Below are 22,991 nucleotides of genomic sequence, written 5' to 3' on the forward strand. Positions count from 1 at the left end.
TGTACAGTTGATAGATTTGATTTGCTAAGACAGTTTTAATTATTTTTGTATCTGTGTTCATGTGGGATATTGGCCTTTAATTTTCCTGTCTTAGGATGTCTTTGTCTGATTTTTGTATCAAGGTACTCCTGGTCTCATAGAATCAGTTGAAAGTTGAGAGATATTTCTCCCTCTTCAATTTCCTGGAGTATTCTTTATAGAATTGGTATTATTTCATTCATAAATGTTTGATAGAATTTCCCAGGGAGGCATCTGGGCCTGGAATTTTCATTGTGGGAAAGTTTTAAAATATAAATTAAATTTCTTTAGTAAATATAGGACTATTCAAATTAACTCCTCCTTCTTGGACTATTCAAATTAACTCCTCAAGAAAAACCTTTTTTTTTTGTTTTTGTTTTTTTGTGGTACGTGAGCCTCTCACTGTTGTGGCCTCTCCCGTTGCGGAGCACAGGCTCCAGACGCGCAGGCTCAGAGGCCGTGGCTCACGGGCCTACCCACTCCACGGCATGTGGGATCTTCCCGGACCGGGGCACGAACCCATGTCCCCTGCATCGGCAGGCGGACTCTCAACCACTGCGCCACCAGGGAAGCCCGAGTAACCTTTTTAAATCTATAGAATCTGTAATGGTGTCACCTCTCCTCATTCCTAATATGGTTAATTTGAGTATTCTTTCTCCTTGTCTTGATCATTCTGGATAGAGATATATCAATTTTATTGATCTTAAAGAATCAGTTTCAATTTTCATTCATTTTCTGTATTGCTTTCCTGTTTTCTATTTTATCAGTTTCTTCTTTGCTCTTTATTATTTCCTTACTTCTGCCTGCTTTGGGTTGAATTTTCTCTTCTATTTCTAGCTTCTTAAGGTAGAAGCTAAGATCACCAATATTGGAACTTTCTTTTCTAATACAGGAATTTTAGTGCTATAAATTTCCCTCTATGTACTGACTTAGCTGCATTTCACAGACTTTGATGAGTAATGCTTTTCATTTATTTCAAAATACTGCCTAATTCCCCTTTTGGTTTCTTCTTTAACCCATGTGTTATTTAGAAGTGTGTTGATGTAGTTTTCAAACATTTGAGAATTTTCCAGATACCTCCTCATATTAATTTCTAGTTTAATTTTGCTGTGGCCAAAGAACACATATTCTGAGTTAGATCACGTTTTATTGAGATATGTTTTATGGCCCAGGAAATTATCTATCTTAAATGTTCTGTGTGCACTTAAAATATGTGTATTAGGCTCTTTGGGGGTGGAAGGTTCTATGAATATTAGTCTGGTTGAGTTAATTGATAGTGTTGTTCAAGTCTTCTATATCTTTGCTGATTTTATGTCTGCTCATTCTGTCAGTTATTAAAAGAGGAATATTGAAATCTCAGACCGTAAGTGTGGATTTATCTATTTCCCCTTGCACTTCTACCACATTGCTCATACCACTGATCCTCTGGTCAGAAAGGATTCCCTTTCCTCAGAGATTTAAGTATCCCCTACAGCTGCCATTACTGAAATAGTCTTACCTATAGGCAGGGCTGGAAGAGGAAGGTAAAAGAGAAAAAAGCCAGATCTTCCCACTCTCACAGTCCTATATGGACTGTCCCCCCACCACTGCCCCATTTATACTCTCTAATCAGAAAGAGAAGACTTGTATCTGTTTGACTCTGGTGTGCCAATCCAGGATTTGGATTTCCTTTGAGTTCAGGCTGGGAGTTCGGTGACATTAAAAAACAACAGGAAATGCATCACTGAATTGGTTGTCTTTCAAGTTCTGGTTTCCTTCCACAAGTTGCCTGCTACTGTTTAGTTTTCAGAGTCCTCAGATTGCTGCTCCATCATTCTTTCCAGGGTTTTCAGTTACATTCATGGGTTTTAGTTATATTCAGTTAACACAGAGTGTGCTTACTCCACTTTAACCCAGAACCAGAACCAGAGCCCTTCCATTTTTTTAAAAAAATAGATTGATTTATTTTGGCCACGTTGGGTCTTCGTGGCTGCGCGTGGGCTTTCTCTAGTTGCGGCAAGCAGGGGCTACCCTTCGTGGCGGTGTGCAGGCTTTTCATTGTGGTGGTTTCTCTTGTTGCAGAGCAGGGGCTCTAGGTGCATGGGCTTCAGTAGTTGCGGCACGTGGGCTCGGTGGTTGTGGCTTGTGGGCTGTAGAGTGCAGGCTCAGTAGTTGTGGCACACTGGCTTAGTTGCTCCATGGCATGTGGGATCTTCCCAGACAAGGGATCGAACCCATGTCCCCTGCACTGGCAGGAAGATTCTTTTTTTTTTGGCGGTACGTGGGCTTCTCACTGCTGTGGCCTCTCCCGTTGCGGAGCACAGGCTCTGGACATGCAGGCTCAGTGGCCATGGCTCACGGGCCTAGCCGCTCCGCGGCACGTGGGATCCTCCCGGACCAGGGCACGAACCTGTGTACCCTGCATCGGCAGGCGGACTCTCAACCACTGTGCCACCAGGAAGCCCCTGGCAGGTGGATTCTTAACCACTGTGCCACCAGGGAAGTCCCTTTCCATTTTATTATATTTCGTGTTGGCCTGTCTGGAGGGTAACATTCAAAATATTTAATAATTAATATGCCAAAAATATCAACCAACCAGAACAGATGCCAGTCTGTTCAGAACAAACATTATCTTTAAACAACTGATATGCCTGTAGAGGGCCATAATGCTTGATAATCTGCCCTGCCTGATTGTGGATATAGTTGCTATTTAATGTCTCTTCTCAGTAATAATGGCAGACACGTAAGGTAAGGTGTCTGGTGAGGTGTGTTAATCTTTGGGCATGAGGGCTCTCTCCTATGTGTTAACTAACTAGTTTGGCCTCTGATCTGTCTTTCAGATGCAGTGGATTCTGAGTCACACATACCCACACTCATTGCTCTGGTTTAGGGGCAAAGACCTCTGATGTCATCTGCTTATCAAATGTAGGAGATGGGAGATGGCCTGACTACTTGGACTGAAACAGATCCCATGCCACTCACTAAGATTGCTGCCCTGAGAACTTCCTGTTCCTTGCATCTCTTGCTTTTGTGGTTAAAACAGACCTGGAAACACTCTCATCTTTTACAGTTATCCTCCTACACATGCTGTGGGCTATAATTTCCTCCCTCCAGTTGCATCTAGTTTCTGTCTTCCATGGATTTCTTAACATTCCTCCTCCATTATTGGCTTTTTGTTTTGTTTTATAATGCTTTAAGAATTTGTTCTTTTTAAGATATATTTTCTATCATTTCCCCACCACCTATATTGTTGTCATTTTAGTCTGAACTACCATCGTTTCTTTCCTTTACTACTATTATAGTGTCCTAACTTATTATTTCCATTCTTGCCAATATATAATCTATTGTCCATTTGATAGCTATACTGCTCTAGTTAAAACAAATCAAATCGTATATTTCCCCAAACTTGAAAAAAAAATTCTCCAGTGGCTTCCTATCACATTCAGAATAAATTCCAAAGTCTTTATCATTCCCTATATGACCCTGCCTAAGCTACCCTTTTCCTAATACTTTATGTCCTTCCACTCCCTTCATTACCCACTTTGTTTCATCTATGCTGGCCTTTTTGCTTAAACATGTTAAAGAGTGTTTTCTTTGAAGGGCTTGTACATTTGTTCTTTCTTGATTAAAGGACTGTAGATTTCTTCTTAAGTGAGAGAGGCCTTCTCTCTGACCACCTAAACACCCAGCTCTAACCTTCATAATTGCCACTACTTTACTTGTTCATTGTTGTCTCAACTACCAGAAAACTGGTTTCATTTGAGCAGAGACTTCGTCTTATTCACCACTCTAGCCTTAGAACACTTGCATATAAAATTTTTTCAGTATTTGCTGAATGAAGGAATGAACAAATATCTGGCACTTAGTGTGCGTGGGAAAGTATGTGGATGTGCCCAGGTCACATATTGATCCAATATTCACTTCTGTTATTTACGTAACTGAAAAGGTAAAGCCGCAGTGTGAGGAATTTGTTGGATGTATGTAGTTTGTCAGACTATCAACTATCTATTGACTTGTGAATTGAGGCTCTTGAAATAAGACTGTAAAACTGATTGTGACAGTTTAACCTAGTATAGCCTTTTAAGGTTGGCTGGTTATTTTCTGCTTTCCAGCGTAGCATTTTGTGCATTATTGGGTTATATTACATACCACATCTGGTCTTATTTGTCGGTTGGATCTCTGTTTTTCTTAGTAATCTAGGAGTTCATTAATGGTAGGATCTTAGCATCTAGCACAGTACCAGTGTCTTGCATTTAGGCCATCGAATTGATGAAGGAAGCTTATCAATTCTAGGAATTCTGGTTCTGTATTTCAGGAATCATGGGGTACTTCATCAGAATTGTTTTTTTTTATTGTACTAGCTCCATTTTCTGAATCAAATGATTTTTCATTAGAGGTCATCTGTACATAAGCTGACTTACTGCTTCTAGATACTAAATAGGTGCATGAACTAATGTAATATGGCTGAAACCCAGTTTTGATTTACTCCTGCAAAGATAACATTATGCAGGCATTAGACTCTGATATATACGGTATGTATTGGTATAATAATGCCTATGATCAGTTCATGCTGGAAGACTGGGAAATTGTACAGTATTTGACTTTGTGTGATGCCCATTATTTGTAGCTGGTTTCATTTGATTATTGCATGCTGGTGTATCTATAGTAATAATGTACTAAATTTTCAAATATGCTATCTCCTGGTTCTTTTTCTTTCCTTATAAACATATGAAATATTTCGTAGAAATGAGATGTTCGTGTGCTTGAAACGTATACAAATTATCTTTAGTCTGGTGACGATGATTTCTTTATTAAACCCAGAGTGTTTTATTATATAGAATGATAAGGAAAATTATTTCAATATTCAGTATATCATTTCTTTATCTCAGTGTAAGAGTATATCTGGCATAGTGGCATCACTAATGTACAGGATTATTTTGTTGTTTTAGTACTTTCTCCTTCTGATAAAAATTATTTAGCTTTCAACATAGATTGCTTTAGGAATAAAGAAAAAAAATTTAATAATACATATGTGCCAGGCTCTGAGCTAGGTGCTTTCACAAAATCCTCATTTAATTCTCAGAGTAATGCTGTGAAGTATTATTTTCAGTCAGAAAATATTTCAGGCTTTACACTAATCTATGCCAAAAGTTTCAAATCAGCCTTGTTGGTAGCACATATTTAGAATCTTTCCATTCTTATATTTAAAACACAAATTTGTTTGTTGGTGGTTGGACCAACAGAGTTGAAAAGATCTGACCTTAAATGACAAATCCCTCTGAAGTGTCTTTATTTCTTGTCATATGTTTCTTCTGAGATTTAACTTCTTGTTGATAATTCTTTGTGTAACACTCTTTTTTCCAAAAAATTAAACTTGAAATTGGCCCTCTAGCCAACAATTTCTTATTATCTTAGGGTGCTAGGGGTATGTCAGAATGTGTTTATATATTTCAGTTACACTTTATATTTTTTAATGTGAGATATAATAATTGTATTAAGTAAAAAATTACTTTTACCAAACAATGTAGACATTTAAAAAGGATATGTTAGGGCTTCTTCCTCTTCCACTCCCCTAAAGTAACTAGCATTAATTGTATTCAGTCTGTATCCTTCCATGTTTTCCGCTAAAGTCATACTGGCACATGCATGGATGTGTGTGTGTGTGTGTGTGTGTGTGTGTGTGTGTGTGTGTGTGTGTATGTATTACTTTGAAGATTTAAAAAAATAAAATGCATTTTTTTGTTTTTGTTTTTGTTTTTCTGCGGTACGCGGGCCTCTCACTGTTGTGGCCTCTCCCATTGCGGAGCACAGGCTCCAGACACGCAGGTTCAGCGGCCATGGCTCACGGGCCTAGCCGCTCTGCGGCATGCAGGATCTTCCCGGACCGGGGCACGAACCCGTGTCCCCTGCATTGGCAGGCGGACTCTCAACCACTGCGCCACCAGGGAAAACCTAAAATGCAGTTTTAATTCTCTTCTCCCTCAGTTAACAGTGTAGCATGGCCATCCCTCCAGGAACATACTTAAATTCTAATTTCTTAAAATCTGTATAATCCTCCTTAGCTAAGTAATCCATAATTTATTCCACCATTTCCTCATCAATGAGTGTTCAGATTTTCAAAGTGATTCATAATAATTTACTTAGTAATATCTTAAACTCTAGGAATATGCAACCCTAATCACGTTTTGTGTCAGAACATATTAAGTATCCTACTTAGTATTATGATAATTGGACTAGTTAACACTAGAAGGCTTGTAGAAGCCACTCCTTGCTTATCCATATTTATGAATGAAACGGAATAAAAGCATGGGAACTAAAAAGGTTGGAAAAGGTATGTTGGACATTTAGAAAGATTCTGATTTAAAATATTTTTATCTGAATTCTTCTCGCAAGAGATAAAAATGACAAAAACCTCTTTGAAAAACTTCATAAGTTTATTGAAGGGTCATAAAGAGTTGGATAACAAAGGATGAGGAAGGAACCTATTAGTGAAGCCTAGGGTAAAATTATTATCTAATAAATACATTTTGTGTTTTGTTTTGTTTGAGGCCAGGCTGGATTTAATAAATTTTATTCCTAGTGAAAGATTGAAGAGCTGGTTCCCACAAGGGGGCAGACTAAGACAGTCTGAAATCCTTGACACTATAAACAATATTTATTTTACATTCATAATTGATTTACTAAGAAGGAAGGGGAAGTCACCAGGGACTAGAAATGAGTAGAGAGACAACTGACCAACCATCGCATGAATGGTACCGTGTATTGGGGGCATCCACCTGCCTCTTCCCCAGTGCATGCGTGAACTTTTGGCAGGTTGGACGCTCAGCTGTGGCTGTAGTCAGGTTGGCCTCGGTGAGCAGAAGCCCATATTGCTGAGCCCATGTATAAACTGCATCCTGCTACCATGGCCTCTTTGTTAATGAGCCCACTGGGCAAAGATAGAATGGCTGGGTAAAGAGACTGGCTTAGTCCTCCAAACTGGTCGTCTTATCTACGGGGTTATTAAGCACCTTTTCTGTAGAGTTTGCCCTTTGGTAAGCATTCACATGGGACATAAATTGCTTCATATTCTGTGCCCTTTCAAAGAGGTCTGTCCATATACCTTATCCCCAGATTTCCTTGTCACCAGTTCTCTAATTATTCCTTCCAAATCTCTGAATATCCAGTCGTACCATTAAACACTGTCCTTGAGTCAGTATAGAACAGTATCTCTGTCATCTCTCCTCCCAGGCAAAATGAACAACTAGGTACCCTGTTCATACTTCTGGCCCTGGAAGGGTTTCCCTTCACCACTGTCCTTCAGGACCCCAGAATGGGGCTCTAGTATTGTTGTCATCTGCATGTTATCATGCAGAGATATCAGTAAACAAGATTGATTTTTTTTCCCCCTCAGTGAGATGGTCATAGAGAATTCTCCATGAGATAAAATATATCCAGATTGAGAGAAAAGAAGCAATATAGCAGGAATTAGGAACCTTGGGCATCTGGGCCACTTGCTTATGCAAATTATTTATGCCTTCAGGACCTGCTCAAGCCTGATCTCATGTACATCCCTTCCTTCTGATGATGAAGTGCTTCAGTACACACCCAACCATATTGCTTTGTTGGTCCAACAAAACTTAGTTCATGATGGACTGCCCAGGTCACATGGTAACATGGTGGCCCATGATCAGGCATTCATTCTAAGGCCCTGTGGTAAGCCAAAAGCTGTTTTTCGAAAAAGAGTGATAGTTATTTGTACCGGATGACATAGCTTTTTTACAGAATACTGGAGATCTGGCCTGAGATTCACCTAAAGTTGTGCAATAACCGTTCAAGATCCCTATCTAGCACAGGTCTGTCAAGCAACGCTGGATCCTAGTGGGTTATATAACCCAAGTGCAAAGCAGCTTTCACAGCAGCCCGTATGTGTCGCAGAGCCTTCAATTGTTGTGGGCCTCTCTCACATCCAGCAGTCTTGGTAAATGGTTCATAGCTGCATACCCAAATGAGGAACAGATTGCTTCAAAAATCCAAGGAGGTCTACTGGGCATTGCACTTCTTTCTCAGTATTAAGAGAGAGTAGGTGCAGCAACTTCATCACCTTGGAAGGGATATCTTGAATTGCTCAAGACCATAGGGCTCACAGAAATTTTACCAGTGTGGAAGACCTGTGAATTTTTGTGGAATTGATTTCCCACCTTCTGGAGTGCATATATTTTACCACAGTATTTAGATCAGTTGCTGCTTCTTGTTCACCAAGTCTAATCAGCATGAAATTATTAGTGTAGTAGACCAGCATGGTGCCCTTAGAATGGAAAGGCAGTTAAGGTCCCTGTGGATTAGATTATTCCTAAGACCAGGAGAATTAATAGCAGGTAGGCCAGTGAAAATGTATAGCTAACCCTGACAGCTGAATGCTTACCACTTACGATGATCTCATTCTCAGGTCTGTAGCTGCAGACCTGGTACCAGGGATATGTTGATTTGCTTTAGCAAGAAAACCACATCTAAAGCAGCAGCAGCAGTGGGATACACAACCTGAATAAGTTACAAAAATCCATTGGCATTCTCTAAGGTTTGTCTTTCTTCTGCTTAGGCCGTATCGATGAGTTGAATGGGAATGTGGTAAGAGTCATCACTCTAGGATCTTTCCAGTATTTCGTGATTGGATCATACTTTTTGCCTTATATTCTAGAAACTAAATGAACTTGATTCTGGACATAGGTGTAAAGCTTTACTGTGCAATACAGTAGTTATTGACCACTTGAAAAGTGACTGGTCCAAAAGGAGATGTGTTGTATGTGTAAACTACACACTAGATTTTGAAATTTTCTGTCTTCCCATTCATTCAATAATGTTTGCCTTTACTTATTATTTCTTTTAATTTTTAAAATTTTTTGTTTTTTGCGGTACGCGGGCCTCTCACTGTTGTGGCCTCTCCCATTGAGGAGCACAGGCTCCGGACGCGCAGGCTCAGCAGCCATGGCTCACGGGCCCAGCTGCTCCGCGGCATGTGGGATCTTCCCTGACTGGGGCACAAACCTGTGTCCCCTGCATCGGCAGGCGGACTCTCAACCACTGTGCCACGAGGGAAGCCCGCCTTTACTTATTGAAGCATTGTTGTAATAGTTACTTTAAGGTCTTTGGTGTTTAATTCTAATATCTGTATAATCTTGGGGGTAACATCTGTTGACTTTTCCTTCTCATGTTGAGATTTCCCTGTTTCTTCATATGCCATATTATTTTGGATTGTATCTAAGACATTTTGAATATTATGATATGAGACCCTAGATTTTATTTAAGTTCTAAGGAGAAGGTTGATTTGTGTGTGTGTGTGTGTGTGTGTGTGTGTGTGTGTGCGCGTGCGTGTGTGTGTATGTCAGTGGCTAGTCAACCAGATTATGTTCAGGAAACAGATTCCTACCTGCATTCTCGGGGCTCTAGTTGCAACGTCAGTTCGGTTTTCTGAGCATTTCTATTTAGATCATTTCCATGTGTGGGACCCAGTATCCATTCTGGGACCAGAGTGGTAGTAAGTATGTCTTGTTGCTCTGTTCTTAAAGCCTATGGTATGGATGTTTAGGGTCACGTCCATGCACGCAGAGCTCAGAGGTGAGCCCTGAAGTTCATATACAACTCTATGGGATTGTTTGCTTGATACACCTCCACACCCCAATCTTACCAACATTTTCCAGCTCTCAGACTCTCCCTTGCCAGTAGTCTGGCTAAAAAACAGGGACTCTAGTTTCCCTGTTCCACTGTTCAATTCCTACAACTGTGTTTGTATCCAAGCCAAGTGATAAGAGGACAGAGAAATAAAAAGCAGTGAGGATTTGCCTCACACTCCTGGGATTACAATTCCTGGGGTCAGAAAAAAGGGTTCACTTCTCCCAGGGTTTTAGGTCCCTGCCCAGTCACCACTACCATCTCTCTGCTGCTACTGCCATAGAATTGGCTGGAGACCAGGATAGAAGAGAAGGGAAAAAGGAGGGATTTCCCCTAGTTTCTCAGACTAGCAAGGGCCCCCTTCCCTGTTCCTCACTAGGAAGGGAGGGATTTTCTTGGAGCTTTTTCTTACCCGGTGTACACTTCTCAGTTTTGGGCTGCCTTTGAGTCCAGGTGAGGCAATACCTGAGAAAAAACATGGCAAACTCACCACCACTTCAATGGAACTTCACATTCTGTGCTTCTTTTCCAATCTGCCTGCTACTGTTTATTTTCATAGTCTTCAGATATGTATTCTACCCATTCTTTTTGGTTGGTTTTTGGTTATAGATTTATTTGTTTTAAAAAATAGATTTTCCGGCTTCCCTGGTGGCACAGTGGTTGATAGTCCGCCTGCCGATGCAGGGGACACGGGTTCGTGCCCCGGTCGGGGAGGATCCCACATGCCGCGGAGCGGCTGGGCCCATGAGCCGTGGCTGCTGGGCCTGTGCGTCCGGAGCCTGTGCTCCGCAATGGGAGAGGCCACAACAGTGAGAGGCCCGCGTACCGGAAAAAAAAAAAAAAAAAAAAAAATAGATTTTCTATTTTAGAGTAGTTTTAGGTTCACAGCAAAATTGAGTGGAAAGTACAGAGTTTCTATATATGCCTCTTGCACCCACACACCCACAGCCTCCTCCACTGTTAACATCCCAGCACCACAGTGGTACATTTGTTAAAATAGATGAAGCGACATTGACACATCATTATCACCCAAAGTTCATAGTTTACATTAGGGTTCACTCTTTTTCATTAGGGTTCACTCTTTTTTTTTTTTTTAAGGAAGCCTTTCATTTTTATTTAAAAATATATATTTTTTAATTAATTTTATTCTTTGGCTGCGTTGGGTCTTCATTGCTGCACGTGGGCTTTCTCTAGTTGCGGCAAGGGGAGGCTACTCTTCATTGCAGTGCGCGGGCTTCTCATTGTGGTGGCTTCTCTTGTTGTGGAGCACAGGCTCTAGACGCGCGGGCTTCAGTAGTTGTGGCACGTGGGCTCAGTAGTTGTGGCTTGCAGGCTCTAGAGCGCAGGCTCACTAGTTGTAGCGCACGGGCTTAGTTGTTCCGCAGCAGGTGGGATCTTCCTGGACCAGGGCTCAAACCCGTGTCCCCTGCATTGACAGGTGGATTCTTAACCACTGTGCCACCAGGGAAGTCCCTAGGGTTCACTCTTGATGTTGTACATTCTATGATTTTGACAAATATATAATGACATATACCTACTATTATAGTATCATGTAGAATAGCTTCACTGCCCTAAAAATCCTCTATACTCTAAATGTTCATCCTTCCCTCCCTACAATCCCTGGAATCCACTGATCTTTTTACTGTTTCCACTGTTTTGCCTGTTTCAGAATGTCATATAGTTGGAATCATACAGTATGTACCCTTTTCCGATTGGCTTCTTTCACTTAGTAATACACATTTAAGGTTCCTCCATGACATCTCATGATTTGATAGCTCATTTCTTTTTAGTGCTGAATAATATTCTATTGTTTGGATGTACCAGTTTATCCATTCACTGAAGCACATCTTGGTTGCTTCCAGGTTTTGACAGTTGTGAATAAAGCTGCCGTTAATATCCATGTGCAGGTTTTTGTATGGATATAAGTTTTCAACTCATTTGGGTAAATGCCAAGGAGCATGACTGCTGGATTGTAAGGTAAGAATATGTTTAGTTTTGTAAGAAACTGCCAAACTGTCTTCCGAAGTGGCTGCACCATTTTTCATTCCCACCAGCAATGAACGAGAGATCCGGTTGCTCCACATCCTTACCAGCATTTGGTGTTGTCAGTGCTTTGGATTTTGGCCATTCTAATAGGTGTGCAGTGGTACCTTGAGTTGTTTTAATTTGCAGTTCTCTAATCACATATATTGAATGTCTTTTTCGTATACTTATTTGCTTCTTTAGTGAGGTGTCCGGGTCTTTTCCCATGTTTTAATTTTTTTTCTTATCATTGAGTTTGTATACTTTGGATATATTTTAAAATATTTTCTCTCAGTATGAGGCTTGTGTTCTCATATTCTTGACAGTGTCTTTCGTAGAGCAGACATTTTAAATTTTAATGAAGTCTAGATCATCAGTTATTGCTTTCGTGGATCATGTCTTCAAGGTTATCCAGATTTTCCATGTGATGTTCTAGGAGTTTTATACTTTTGCATATTACATTTAAGTGTGTGATCCATTTTGAGTTAATTTTTTATGAAGGGTGTAAGGTCTGTGTCTAGATTTATTGTTTTGGAGGTGGATGTCCAGTTGTCTAAGGATCATTTGTTGAAAAGACTATCTTTTCTCCAGTGTACTGCGTTTGCTCCTTTGGCTATATTTATGTAGGTCTATTTCTGGGCTTTCTATTCTGTTCCATTGATTTGTCTGTCTGTTCTTTCATCAGTACCACACTGCCTTGATTACTGTAGCTTTATAGTACATCTTGAAGTTCAGCAGTGTCAGTCCTCCATCTTTGTTCTTCCCCTTCAAATATTGAGTTGGGTATTCTGGGTCTTTTGCCTCTCCATATAAATTTTAGAATCAGTTTTTCTTTCTTATTTATTTAATTTTTATGGCTGCATCTGGTCATAGTTGTGGCACATGGGATCTTCGTCGAGGCATGCAGGATCGTTCGTTGTGGCACATGGGCTCTTTGTTGCTGTGCACGGGCTTCTCTCTAGTTGTGGCGCGTGGGTTTTCTGTCTCTACTTGCAGCACGCAGTCTTCAGAGCACGTGGGCTCTGTAGTTTGCAGCACGTGGGCTCTCTAGTTGAGGCGTACAAGCTCAGTAGTTGTGGCGCATGGAATTAGTTGCCCCACAGCGTCGTGTGTGGGATCTTAGTTCCCCGACCTGGGATCAAACCTGCGTCCCCTGCATTGTAAGGTGGATTCTTTACCACTGGACCACCAGGGAAGTCTCTAGAATCAGTTTTTCAATATCAACAAATACTGATTGGGTTTGCATTAAGTCTGCTAGATCAGTTTGGGGAGAATTGACATTTTGACAGTATTGATGCTTTGTATCCATGTTTCTCTCCATTTATTTGGATCTTCTTTGACTTCTTTCATCAGAGTTTTGTAGTCTTCCTCATATAGATCTTCTATATATTTTGTTAGAATTATACCTAAGTATTTCATTTTTTTAATTCACAATTTTATAATTCCAACATCTTTGCCATATCTGAGGCTGGTTCTGATGCGTGCACTGTCTCTTCATACTGTTTTTTGTTCATTTGTTTGTTTTTTTAACTTTTAGTATGCCATGTAAGTTTCTGCTGAAAGGTGAATATGGTGTACTGGATAAAATGAACTGCGGCAAATAGTAATGTAATTTTAAGGTGGGAGTGGGGTGGGAAGCATTCTGTAGTCCTATGATTAGGTCTCAGTCTTTTGGTGAGCCTGTGCCCCTGGACTGTGAACTTTACCAGTGCCTCTGAGTTGTTGTGTTCCATTGATTTTGTGTCCATTCTTTTACCAATACCACATACTGTCTGGATTACAGTAACTTCACATTAGTCTTGAAATGAGGTTCTGTGAGACTCCAAACTTTGATTTTACTGTTCAAAATTATTTTATCTATCCTAGTCCCTTTGTTTTTACATGAGTTTAAAATCAGCTTTTTGATTTCTACCAGAATAATTGACTGCTGGATTTTCATTAGGATCGCTTTAAACCCGTAGATCACTTTGGAGACCTAGCATCCTAAAATCTTCAGATCCATGAACAGGTCAATAGTACATCTCTCCATTTAGGTCTTTGATGTCTTTCATCAGTGTTTTGTAGTTTTCAGCATACAAATATTGTACATATATTGTTAGATTTCTTCCTAATTATTTCATGTTTTTAATGGTGCTATTTTGGTGTTACTGGTTTAAATTTTTTTTAATTTTCTGCATATTCATTGCTGGAAATTTGCTTCTTGGATACGGACTCTGTAATCTTTGAGTTTGTCTAACCCACTTGTTTTTTTCTAGTGGATTTTTTTCTAGATTACTTAAAATTTTCTGCATAGGCAGGCGTGCTGTCTGATTACATGACCCCATACTAGCTATTACACTTCTCTTGGCCTGTTTCCTGTCTGATATTATGGACACGTTATGAGACTATTACTGAGTCACAGAGTGCTGTAAGTTAAAATGATATTTGGAATAATTTCAGGCAAAACCCCTTTGTTTCTGAAATATGTAAAAGCCCTTTGACTTTAGGGACTAGTTTACCACCATGCTCTGTTTTGTTTTGTTTCTCTGTGTACTTTTTAAAAATAACTTTTAATAACATATAAACTGGAAAATTCATAAGTAATGTATACAGTTTAATGAATTATCATGCTAGAGGCTTTTGATTTATAAGTTTTATTTGTGGTTATTTATGTAACTTGAAAAATTAGAAGGCAGTTCTGTAGAATAGGTACGGCCTTCAGCTAAAGAATTTCTTTATTAACTTGAACTTTAATATCTCGTAATCATCTGTACTAAATATAAGACTTAGGACTGAAATTTTTATTGAGTCATAATTACTCCTAACATTTCTTTAGTGTCCATATACTTGATATCCCTGTGCTATCTTTTTTTTTTAAACAAATTTATTTATTTTATTTATTTATTTTTGGCTGCATTGGGTCTTCGTTGCTACATGCAGGCTTTCTCTAGTTTCAGGGAGTGGGGGCTACTCTTCATTGCTGTGCACAGGCTTCTCATTGTGGTGGCTTCTCTTGTTGCGGAGCATGGGCTTTACGTGGGCGGGCTCAGTAGTTGTGGCTCTCAGGCTCTAGAGTACAGGCTTAGTAGTTGTGGCGTACGGACTTAGTTGCTCCGTGGCAACTAATGGGATCTTCCTGGACCAGGGCTCAAACCCGTGTCCCCTGCATTGGCAGGCGGATTCTTAACCACTGTGCCACCACGGAAGCCCTCCCTGTGCTATCTTAATTCAACTTTTGAATATCTAATCTCCGGGTATCCAGCAAAACTGATTTTTTTCTGTCACATTAGCAGTTTATTTTATTCTGCCATATCTCTATCACATTATTTCAGTAACTTTTATTCAGTTGATTATAGCAGGAAAAGTGAGTGGTAGGAAAATGAAGATTGAGTAATTTGGAGTACCAGTAAATATCATCTTACATGCTTGGTAAATTGGATTTCTTTTTTTTTTTTAACGTTTATTTTTTTACTTGGCTGTGCCGGGTCTTAGTTGCTGCACGGGGGTCTTCATTGCTGCATGTGGGATCTTTGTTGTGGCATGCGAACTCTATATTTGCGGCAAGTGGGATCTAGTTTCCTGACCAGGGATTGAACCCGAACCCCCTGCATTGGGAGTGTGGAGTCTTAGCCACTGGACCACCAGGGAAGTCCTGGTAAATTGGATTTCAAATTTTTTACTTCCTTCCTGTTATAAAATTATACATCCATTTCTTTTGCTATGCAGCTTTTCAGTGGTTCCCACTGAAATGCACCAGGTGTATTTCCATGCCCCATTGATGTTGTTCTTGGACTTGCTTGGGCCAGTAAAATATTAGTGAACAGAGGTCTTAAATATGCTCCTCTGATTTAACTTGGTCTCCTGCAGCCCTGTGATCTACCATGACAAGAGTGTGCCCCATATATTCACTGCCCCTTCAGTGACTAGGCCCAATATGAATGACACATTGGAATAGTTCTGAACGTGATAACCCAACCAAGATCAGCTGACCCACAGTCAATCTACAGATTCATAAGCATAAAAGTGAATGTTGTAGACTACAGATATTTTGAGGTTGTTAGTTACCCAAGAAAAAATGGCTAATGCAGTCAAATTCTGTTCATGCATACCAGTACTTTTCTTTACTTGAAACATATATTTTTAGTTTTTTCTCTGTATTTATAGGGCAGAGAAGATAGAGGAAAATATTTTTAAGCAAAAAAGTAAACTAGGACATCCATACTGGACTAATTGCAGTATTATTCCTTAAGGAGTATTATTAGATTCTAAAATTATCAGCTAAGTTTTAACATTAGAACATTTCAAATGAAAAGAGATACTTCACTAAATCAAATGCATTCCTCTAGATATATTTTCTTTAAACAATCTAGTGCTGATTTTTCTTTAATTAGGGAATTATTACACTAATGACATACCTCTTTGTAAACCTGTAAAATACTATAATTCCATATAAATCAGTCTCATGTCTATTCATGAAAGCCCAAAGATTAGAAATCTATTAATAAAGAGACTTGTGAAATAGGTCTAGGAGATTTCATCTGATCACAGTTCCAGAGAGAAAGAGAAGAGAACGGTTGGAAGAAAATAATTGGTCAATATAGTAAAGGAAAGGACCCAGTGACTAATGAGAAATAAAAAGTTAAGACCTATTCTGGTAAAAGTTTTGAAATCCAAAGATAAGGAATAAGTCCTAGATTTCTAGCAACAGAAGTTTGGGGGAAAGATAGTAGTGATCTGGACTATGGTAGTGATAGGAGAAATGAAGAGAACATGGTAGATTTGAACTCTATATGAGGTTGATACTCTGCAGAATAGCTATTGCATTTGTTGCAAAGGGAAGTGATGGGAAGAAATGAATGATTACTAGTCTTCTGGTTTGAATAAATATGTGAGTAGGTGGTAAATATCTACGTAATATTTTTTAATTGCGGTAACTTACCATTTTAACCATTTTAATGTGTACAATTCAGTGGTTTTAGTACATTTACAGTGTTGTGCAACCATCACTGCTATATAATCCATCACCCCAAAAGGAAACCCTGTACCTATTAAGCAGTCACTCCTCATTCCTGTAGTCATCCCTGGCAACCACTAATCTACTTTCTGTCTGGATTTGCTTATTCTGAACATTTCATATAAATGGACTCATACAACATGTGGCATTGTTTTTGTCTGGCTTCTTACACTTAGTAGAATGTTTTCAAAGTTTATCAGTGTTGTGGCATGAATCAAGCCTTCATTATTTTTATTGCTAAATAATATTTCATTTTATAGATATACCACATTTTGTTTATTGATTCATCAATTAATGACATTTGAGTTGTTTCTGCTTTTTGGCTATTATGAATAATGCTTCTGTGAACATTCATGTTCAGGTTTTTGCTTGAAAACCTGTTTTCATTGCCTTTGGGTATATACATAGAAGAGGGATAGCTGGGTTGTATGGTAATTCTGTGTCTAACTTTTTGAGGAACTGCCAAACTGTTTTACACAGCAGCTGTACCATCTTATATTCCCACCAGCAATGTATGAAGGTTCTAATTTCTCCACATCCTTACCAACACTTCTTTGTTGTTGTTGTTTTAATAGCCATTCTACTGGGTGTGAAATGGTATTTCATTGTGGCTCTGATGTGTATTTCTTTAATGAATGATGATATGAGTATCTTTTTATGACCTTATTGTCCATTTGTATTGTACATTTCTCTTTGGAGAAATGTCTGCTCAAGTTTTTTGCCTACTTTTAAATTGCATTGTGTCTCTTTTTGTGGTTGAGTACTAGGAGTTCTTTTTATGTTCTTGATTCTAGACTCTTTTTTTTTTTAAGTTTTTTATTTTAAAAACTTTTTTTGGCTGTGCCACTCTGGCATGTGGGATCTTAGTTCCCCAACCAGGGATTGAACCTGTGCCCCCTTCAGTGGAAGCACGGAGTCTTAACCACTGGGCTGCCAGGGAAGTCCCCTCAATTCTAGACTCTTATCAGATAAATGATTTTCAAATATTTTCTACCATTCTGAGGGTTGTCTTTTCACTCTCTTGATAGTGTCCTTTGATGCACAAATGTTTTATCTTCCAGTTTGCTAATTCTCTCTTCATCTGTGTCTAATCTGTTTTTTCAATCCACCTATTGAGTTTTTATTTTCATAATTCATTGCTGAAATTCTAAACTTTTACTTTCTTTAAATATTAAGCATGTTGGGCTTCCCTGGTGGCGCAGTGGTTGAGAGTCCGCCTGCCAATGCTGGGGACACGGGTTCGTGCCCCGGTCCGGGAGGATCCCACGTGCCACGGAGCAGCTGGGTCCATGGGCCATGGCCGCTGAGCCTGCGCGTCCAGAGCCTGTGCTCCACGACGGGAGAGGCCACAGCAGTGAGAGGCCCGCGTACCGCAAAAAAATATATATATATTAAGCATGTTAATTTTTTTCTTTTTACATAACATGACACAATTTTAATACAGCATTTGGTCAGTATTTCTCAATAGAAACTCTCAGCACTTTTGTCTCAGTAATTGACTGTGTCTAAGAGCCATGATGTATATTAGGTCTCCAGAACTTATTCATCTAATAACTGAAAGTTTTTACCCTTTGACCAACATCTCCTTTTGCCACCACCATTCTCCTCTCTACTACTATGATTTTGACCTTATTTTTTAGATTCCACATGTAAGTGAGATTACATAGAGATTATTTCTTTCTGTGTCTGGTGGCTTATTTCACTTAGCATAATGTCCTCCAGGTTCATCCCTGTTGTTGCAAGTGGAAGGAGTTCCTTCTTTTTTAAGGCTGAATAATATTCCTCAGAGAGAGAGGGAGGGAGGGAGGGAGGGAGAGAGAGAGGGAGAGAGTGTGTATGTGTGTGTGTGTGTGTTTGTAAAATCACATTTTCTTCATCCATCCATCCATTGACAGACACTGAAATTGTTTCTATATTGTGGCTACTTTGAATAATGCTGCAGTGAACATGGGAGTGCAAGTATCTCTTTGAAATAGTAATTTTACTTCCTTTTGATATATGCTCAGAAGTAGGTTTGCTGGTTCATATGGTAGTTCTAGTTTTAATTTTTTGAGGAATCTCCATACTGTTTTTTGTAATGGTTGTACCAATTCACATTCCCACCAACAGTGTATAGGGGTTCCTTTTTCTCTGCATCATTGCCAATACTTATTATCTTTTGACTTTTTGGTAATAGCTGTCCTAACAGGTATGAGGTAGTATCTCATTGTGATTTTGATTTTTGTGATTGATGATTGTTGATGTTGAGTACATTCTCATGTGCCTGTTGGCCATTCGTATGTCTTCTTTGGAAAATATTTATTCAGGTCCTTTGCCCATTTTTTTAAAAAATTTATTTATTTATTTATAATTATTTTTTTGGCTGTGTTGGGTCTTCGTTGCTGTGCGTGGGCTTTCTCTAGTTGCGGTGAGTGGGGGCTACTCTTTGTAGTGGAGCGTGGGCTTCTCCTTGCAGTGGCTTCTCTTGTTGAGGAGCACGGGCTCTAGGCACGCAGGCTTCAGTAGTTCTGGCTCACGGGCTCTAGAGTGCAGGCTCAGTAGTTGTGGCGCATGGGCTTTGCTGCTCTGCGGCATGTGGGATCTTCCTGGACCAGGGCTCGAACCCATGTCCCCTGCGTTGGCAGGCAGATTCTTAACCACTGCACCACCAGGGAAATCCTGCCCATTTTTTAATTAGGTTTTTTTGTTTGTTTGTTTTATTTTGCTATTGAGTATGAGTTCTTTACATATTTTTAGTATTAACCCCTTATCAGATACATGGTTTGCAAACATTTTCTCCCATTCTGTAGGTTACCTTTTCATTTTGTTGATGGTTTCCTTTGCTGTGCAGAAACTTTTTAGTTTGATATAGTCTCACTTGCTTTACTTTTGTTTTTGTTGCTTGTGCTTTTGATGTCAAATCCAAAAAAATCATTTTCAAGATGAATTTCATGTTCTTTTCCCCCTGTGTTTTCTTCTAAGAGCTTTATGGTTTCAGGTCTTAGGTTTAAGTTTTAACCCATTTTCAGTTGATTTTTGTGTATGGTGTAGGATAAGGATCCAGTTTCATTCTTTTGCATGTGGATATTCAGTTTTTCCAATGCTAGTTATTGAAGAGACTATCCTTTCCCCATTGTATATTCTTGGTGCCTTTGTCAAAGATTAGTTGACCGTATATGCATGGGTTTATTTCTAAGTTCTCTGTTCTGTTCCATTGATCTATGTGTCTGTTTTTGTGCTAGTACCAAATTGTCTTCCTACTGTTTTGTAATATAACTTGAAATTAGGAAGTGTGTTATGCCACCAGTTTTGTTCTTCTTGCTCAAGATTACTTGATTACGTTAGCTATTCAGAGTCTGTTGTGGATCCATGCAAATTTTAGAGTTGCTTTTTCTATTTCTGTGAAAAAATGCCATTGGAATTTTGATAGGGATTACATTGGATCTGTAGATTACTTTGGGTAGTATGGACATTTTAACAATATTAATTCTTACAGTCCATGAATACAGGATATCTTTCCATATATTTGTGTCTTCAGTTTCTTCATCAGTGTCTTATAGTTCTCAATGTACAGATCTTTCACCTCCTTGGTTAAATTCATTCCTAAGTATTTTAATCTTTTTGGTGTTAAGCATACTAGTTTAAATTCTGTGTCTTATTGTTCCATAGTCTGTATTCCCTCTAAGACTTTATTTTGCATGATCTTTCTGACTTGCTTTTTTCATGTTCTCTTTTTGTTATTGTTAGTTAAGGACCAGATATTGTATATGAAAAATTGTGGAAGTATTTTGAGATCTGTGGTGATGTTATCTTCTTCTAAGAAGATTTATGTTTGTTTTTGGCAGGGACTAGCAATCCAAGATTGCCTTAATTAAATTTTGTGGTAGACATTTGGAGCTGAGCTTCAGTCCTGTAAAGGCCAGTCTAGTTTTTTTGTTGTTGTTTTTTTTTAAATAAATTAATTAATTTATTTTTGGCTGTGTTGGGACTTTCTTGCCGCATGTGGGCTTTCTCTAGTTGCAGAGAGCAGGGGCTACTCTTTGTTGTGGTGTGCAGGCTTCTCATTGCGGTGGCTTCTCTTGTTGAGGAGCATAGGCTCTAGGGTGTGTGGGCTTCAGTAGTTGTGGCATGCAGGCTCCGTAGTTGTGGCATGTGGGCTCTAGAGCACAGACTCAGTAGTTGTGGCACATGGGCTTAGTTGCTCCGTGGCATCTGGGATCTTCCCGGACCAGGGCTCGAACCCGTGTTCCCTGCATTGACAGGCAGATTCTTAACCACTCGCCACCAGGGAAGTCCCTAGTTTTGGTTTATACACACTCCTAGAATGTAGCCCTTTGGGGTTCCAAACAAAAGTGTTGGAGTTACACCAGCTCCCCCTTCGCAACTTGGTTCTCCAGCCATTCCAGTACTTGTCTTCCCAGCTCTGTAAAACTGTCAATGGCTTCTTAGCCTTTCAGATGCCACAAAGTAAAAAGTGGCCCCAAATACCAGGTCTCAGTCTTCTTGTAATTCTTCATCATGCTATTAACTCTCCAGTGCCTTCAGGAAGATTTTTAAAATGTATATAGTTGTAGTTTTCTTAGGGAAAGGTTGGTCTGAAGTATATAATCTGCCATTGCCGGAAGTAGAAGTCAACAGTACGTAAGTGGAAGTAAACAGCATATCATTTACTCTTTTTTTAAATGTTTGAGCAGATTCAAAAATCACCATATAATGTTAGTCTTACCCATTTATATTTTCAGGTACATTCTTGGAGAAAGAGAATAAGAAATAGGGTTACAGTGATCCTACTAGGAATTGCACAGATTGGATTGTCAAGCAGGGGAATATCTTCTTCCATGTTTGTCTTCTCAGGGACAACTGAAGACCATTGCTGTAATCGTAACACTTGTTGCATTGTACTGTAATTACTTTTTATATGACTACATTGTTCATGAGACAGTGAGCCCCTTACGAGGAGGAATCCTGTCTTATTCATGTTCAGTTCCCTAGTGCTGGACCTGAAGTTAAGTACCCAGTTACGTAGAAATGAATCTGTGTGTTGGGAGTTCCTTATTTTCTTTTCACAGTGAAAAATCAATATCAGTGTACACTGTGCTGAGTCATCCAAAAAGATAACTTTTAATAGAGAAGAATTTTAGTAGAAGAGTATTTTCTCACCAGCTCTTTTCTCCCATTCTCTTCTATGTAACAGGTGGCATCTCCACAGAAAGCGACTGTGCTTTTGAGCCAGACTACGCCGTCCCACCACTTCCAGTGAGTGAAGGTATGCAGCACATTCGGATTATGGAGGGCATGTCTCGCTCTCTTCCATCCTCCCCCTTACTCACACATCAGTCTATCAGTGTTCGGCTCCAACCTGTGAAGAAGTTAACTGGTAAGGACTTTACCTAAATTTAGTATATTTAACAGGAAACCTAACAGTGTGGCACTCTAGGTCATATCAGATATGTTTATGTGCAGCTCTAGGTTTTTCCTCTTTGGCCTTACTAATGTCACAGACTCTTGGAAAGTGGAGCTCCTACCGATTTTAGTTTAGGGAATTAGAATAGTGCTCCATTTGACAGAGTGTTGTATTTATTTCCTAAATGATCCATCTGTTGTAGACATATTTTTCTAGGCTTTCAGGAAATTTTCAGCTTTGCCAGAATATACTGTTGTTCTGATTGCATTTATCAGCTTGTTCGTGTCAGATTACCAAATGGAGATATTGTAATTCTAGAATAAGAAACGCTTCATAGTTTAGCAAAGGTACGTCAGTTTGAAATCCTGATGTGTATATTTCATACCTGTTTTTAAAAGCTGATCTAGATAGTTACCTCTCCATGGTACAGTCCAACTTGTTAGGATATTTACCATAATTGATAAGTTGTGGATTAACTTTAATATGATCTCACAGTATGTATTGTGCAGTCAGGTCTAGTTGTTAGGTGTGAAACTGTGTCTTGATTAAATGAACTTTTATCCCTTAAAGCTTTTTCAGGGAAGAAATGTTAATATATTAAATGATACTTATGTGCGAAAATACATACACCTGGATCACTTTGTCAGGTTTCTTTTAACATTATTGGTTTATATCAACATCAGGAAGTTGACTGGTGTTGAATGGATTATGAGTGTATGGAGGCAGGAAATGAAGTCATTCCCAAAGCCTATATTGACTTCCTCCTATGCGTCTGGCATTGAGTTAGACAGTAGTGTTGATTATCGAATGACAATTCAAAAGAAAATAAGACGATAGAGGGGGAAATGAGATTTTTCACTCTTCCATCTATTTTGAATGGAACTTTTGCAATGTTTATAATTTTCATTAAAATAATAGTATTTCTTTATTCTGTAGTTCCACAGAGCA

General features: G+C 39.2%; 1 protein-coding gene across 10 annotated transcripts in view; it reads left to right on the forward strand.

Annotated features, from left to right (window-relative positions):
* TANC2 (tetratricopeptide repeat, ankyrin repeat and coiled-coil containing 2) overlaps nt 1-22,991 on the forward strand; it is a 357,810-nt gene that overhangs the window by 93,140 nt on the left and 241,679 nt on the right. For 6 of the 10 annotated variants that reach the window (XM_073797499.1, XM_073797500.1, XM_033848249.2 and 3 more), the window contains one exon: nt 21,834-22,016. In XM_073797499.1, coding sequence (XP_073653600.1) covers nt 21,834-22,016 — 183 coding nt within the window. The remainder of the gene's footprint in view (nt 1-21,833; nt 22,017-22,991) is intronic. The other 4 variants (XM_073797503.1, XM_073797505.1, XM_073797506.1 and 1 more) reach the window with 1 other exon arrangement.

The sequence above is a fragment of the Tursiops truncatus genome, chromosome 20 (assembly GCF_011762595.2).
Source record: "Tursiops truncatus isolate mTurTru1 chromosome 20, mTurTru1.mat.Y, whole genome shotgun sequence".
In the NCBI taxonomy this organism is placed as follows: Eukaryota; Metazoa; Chordata; class Mammalia; order Artiodactyla; family Delphinidae; genus Tursiops; species Tursiops truncatus.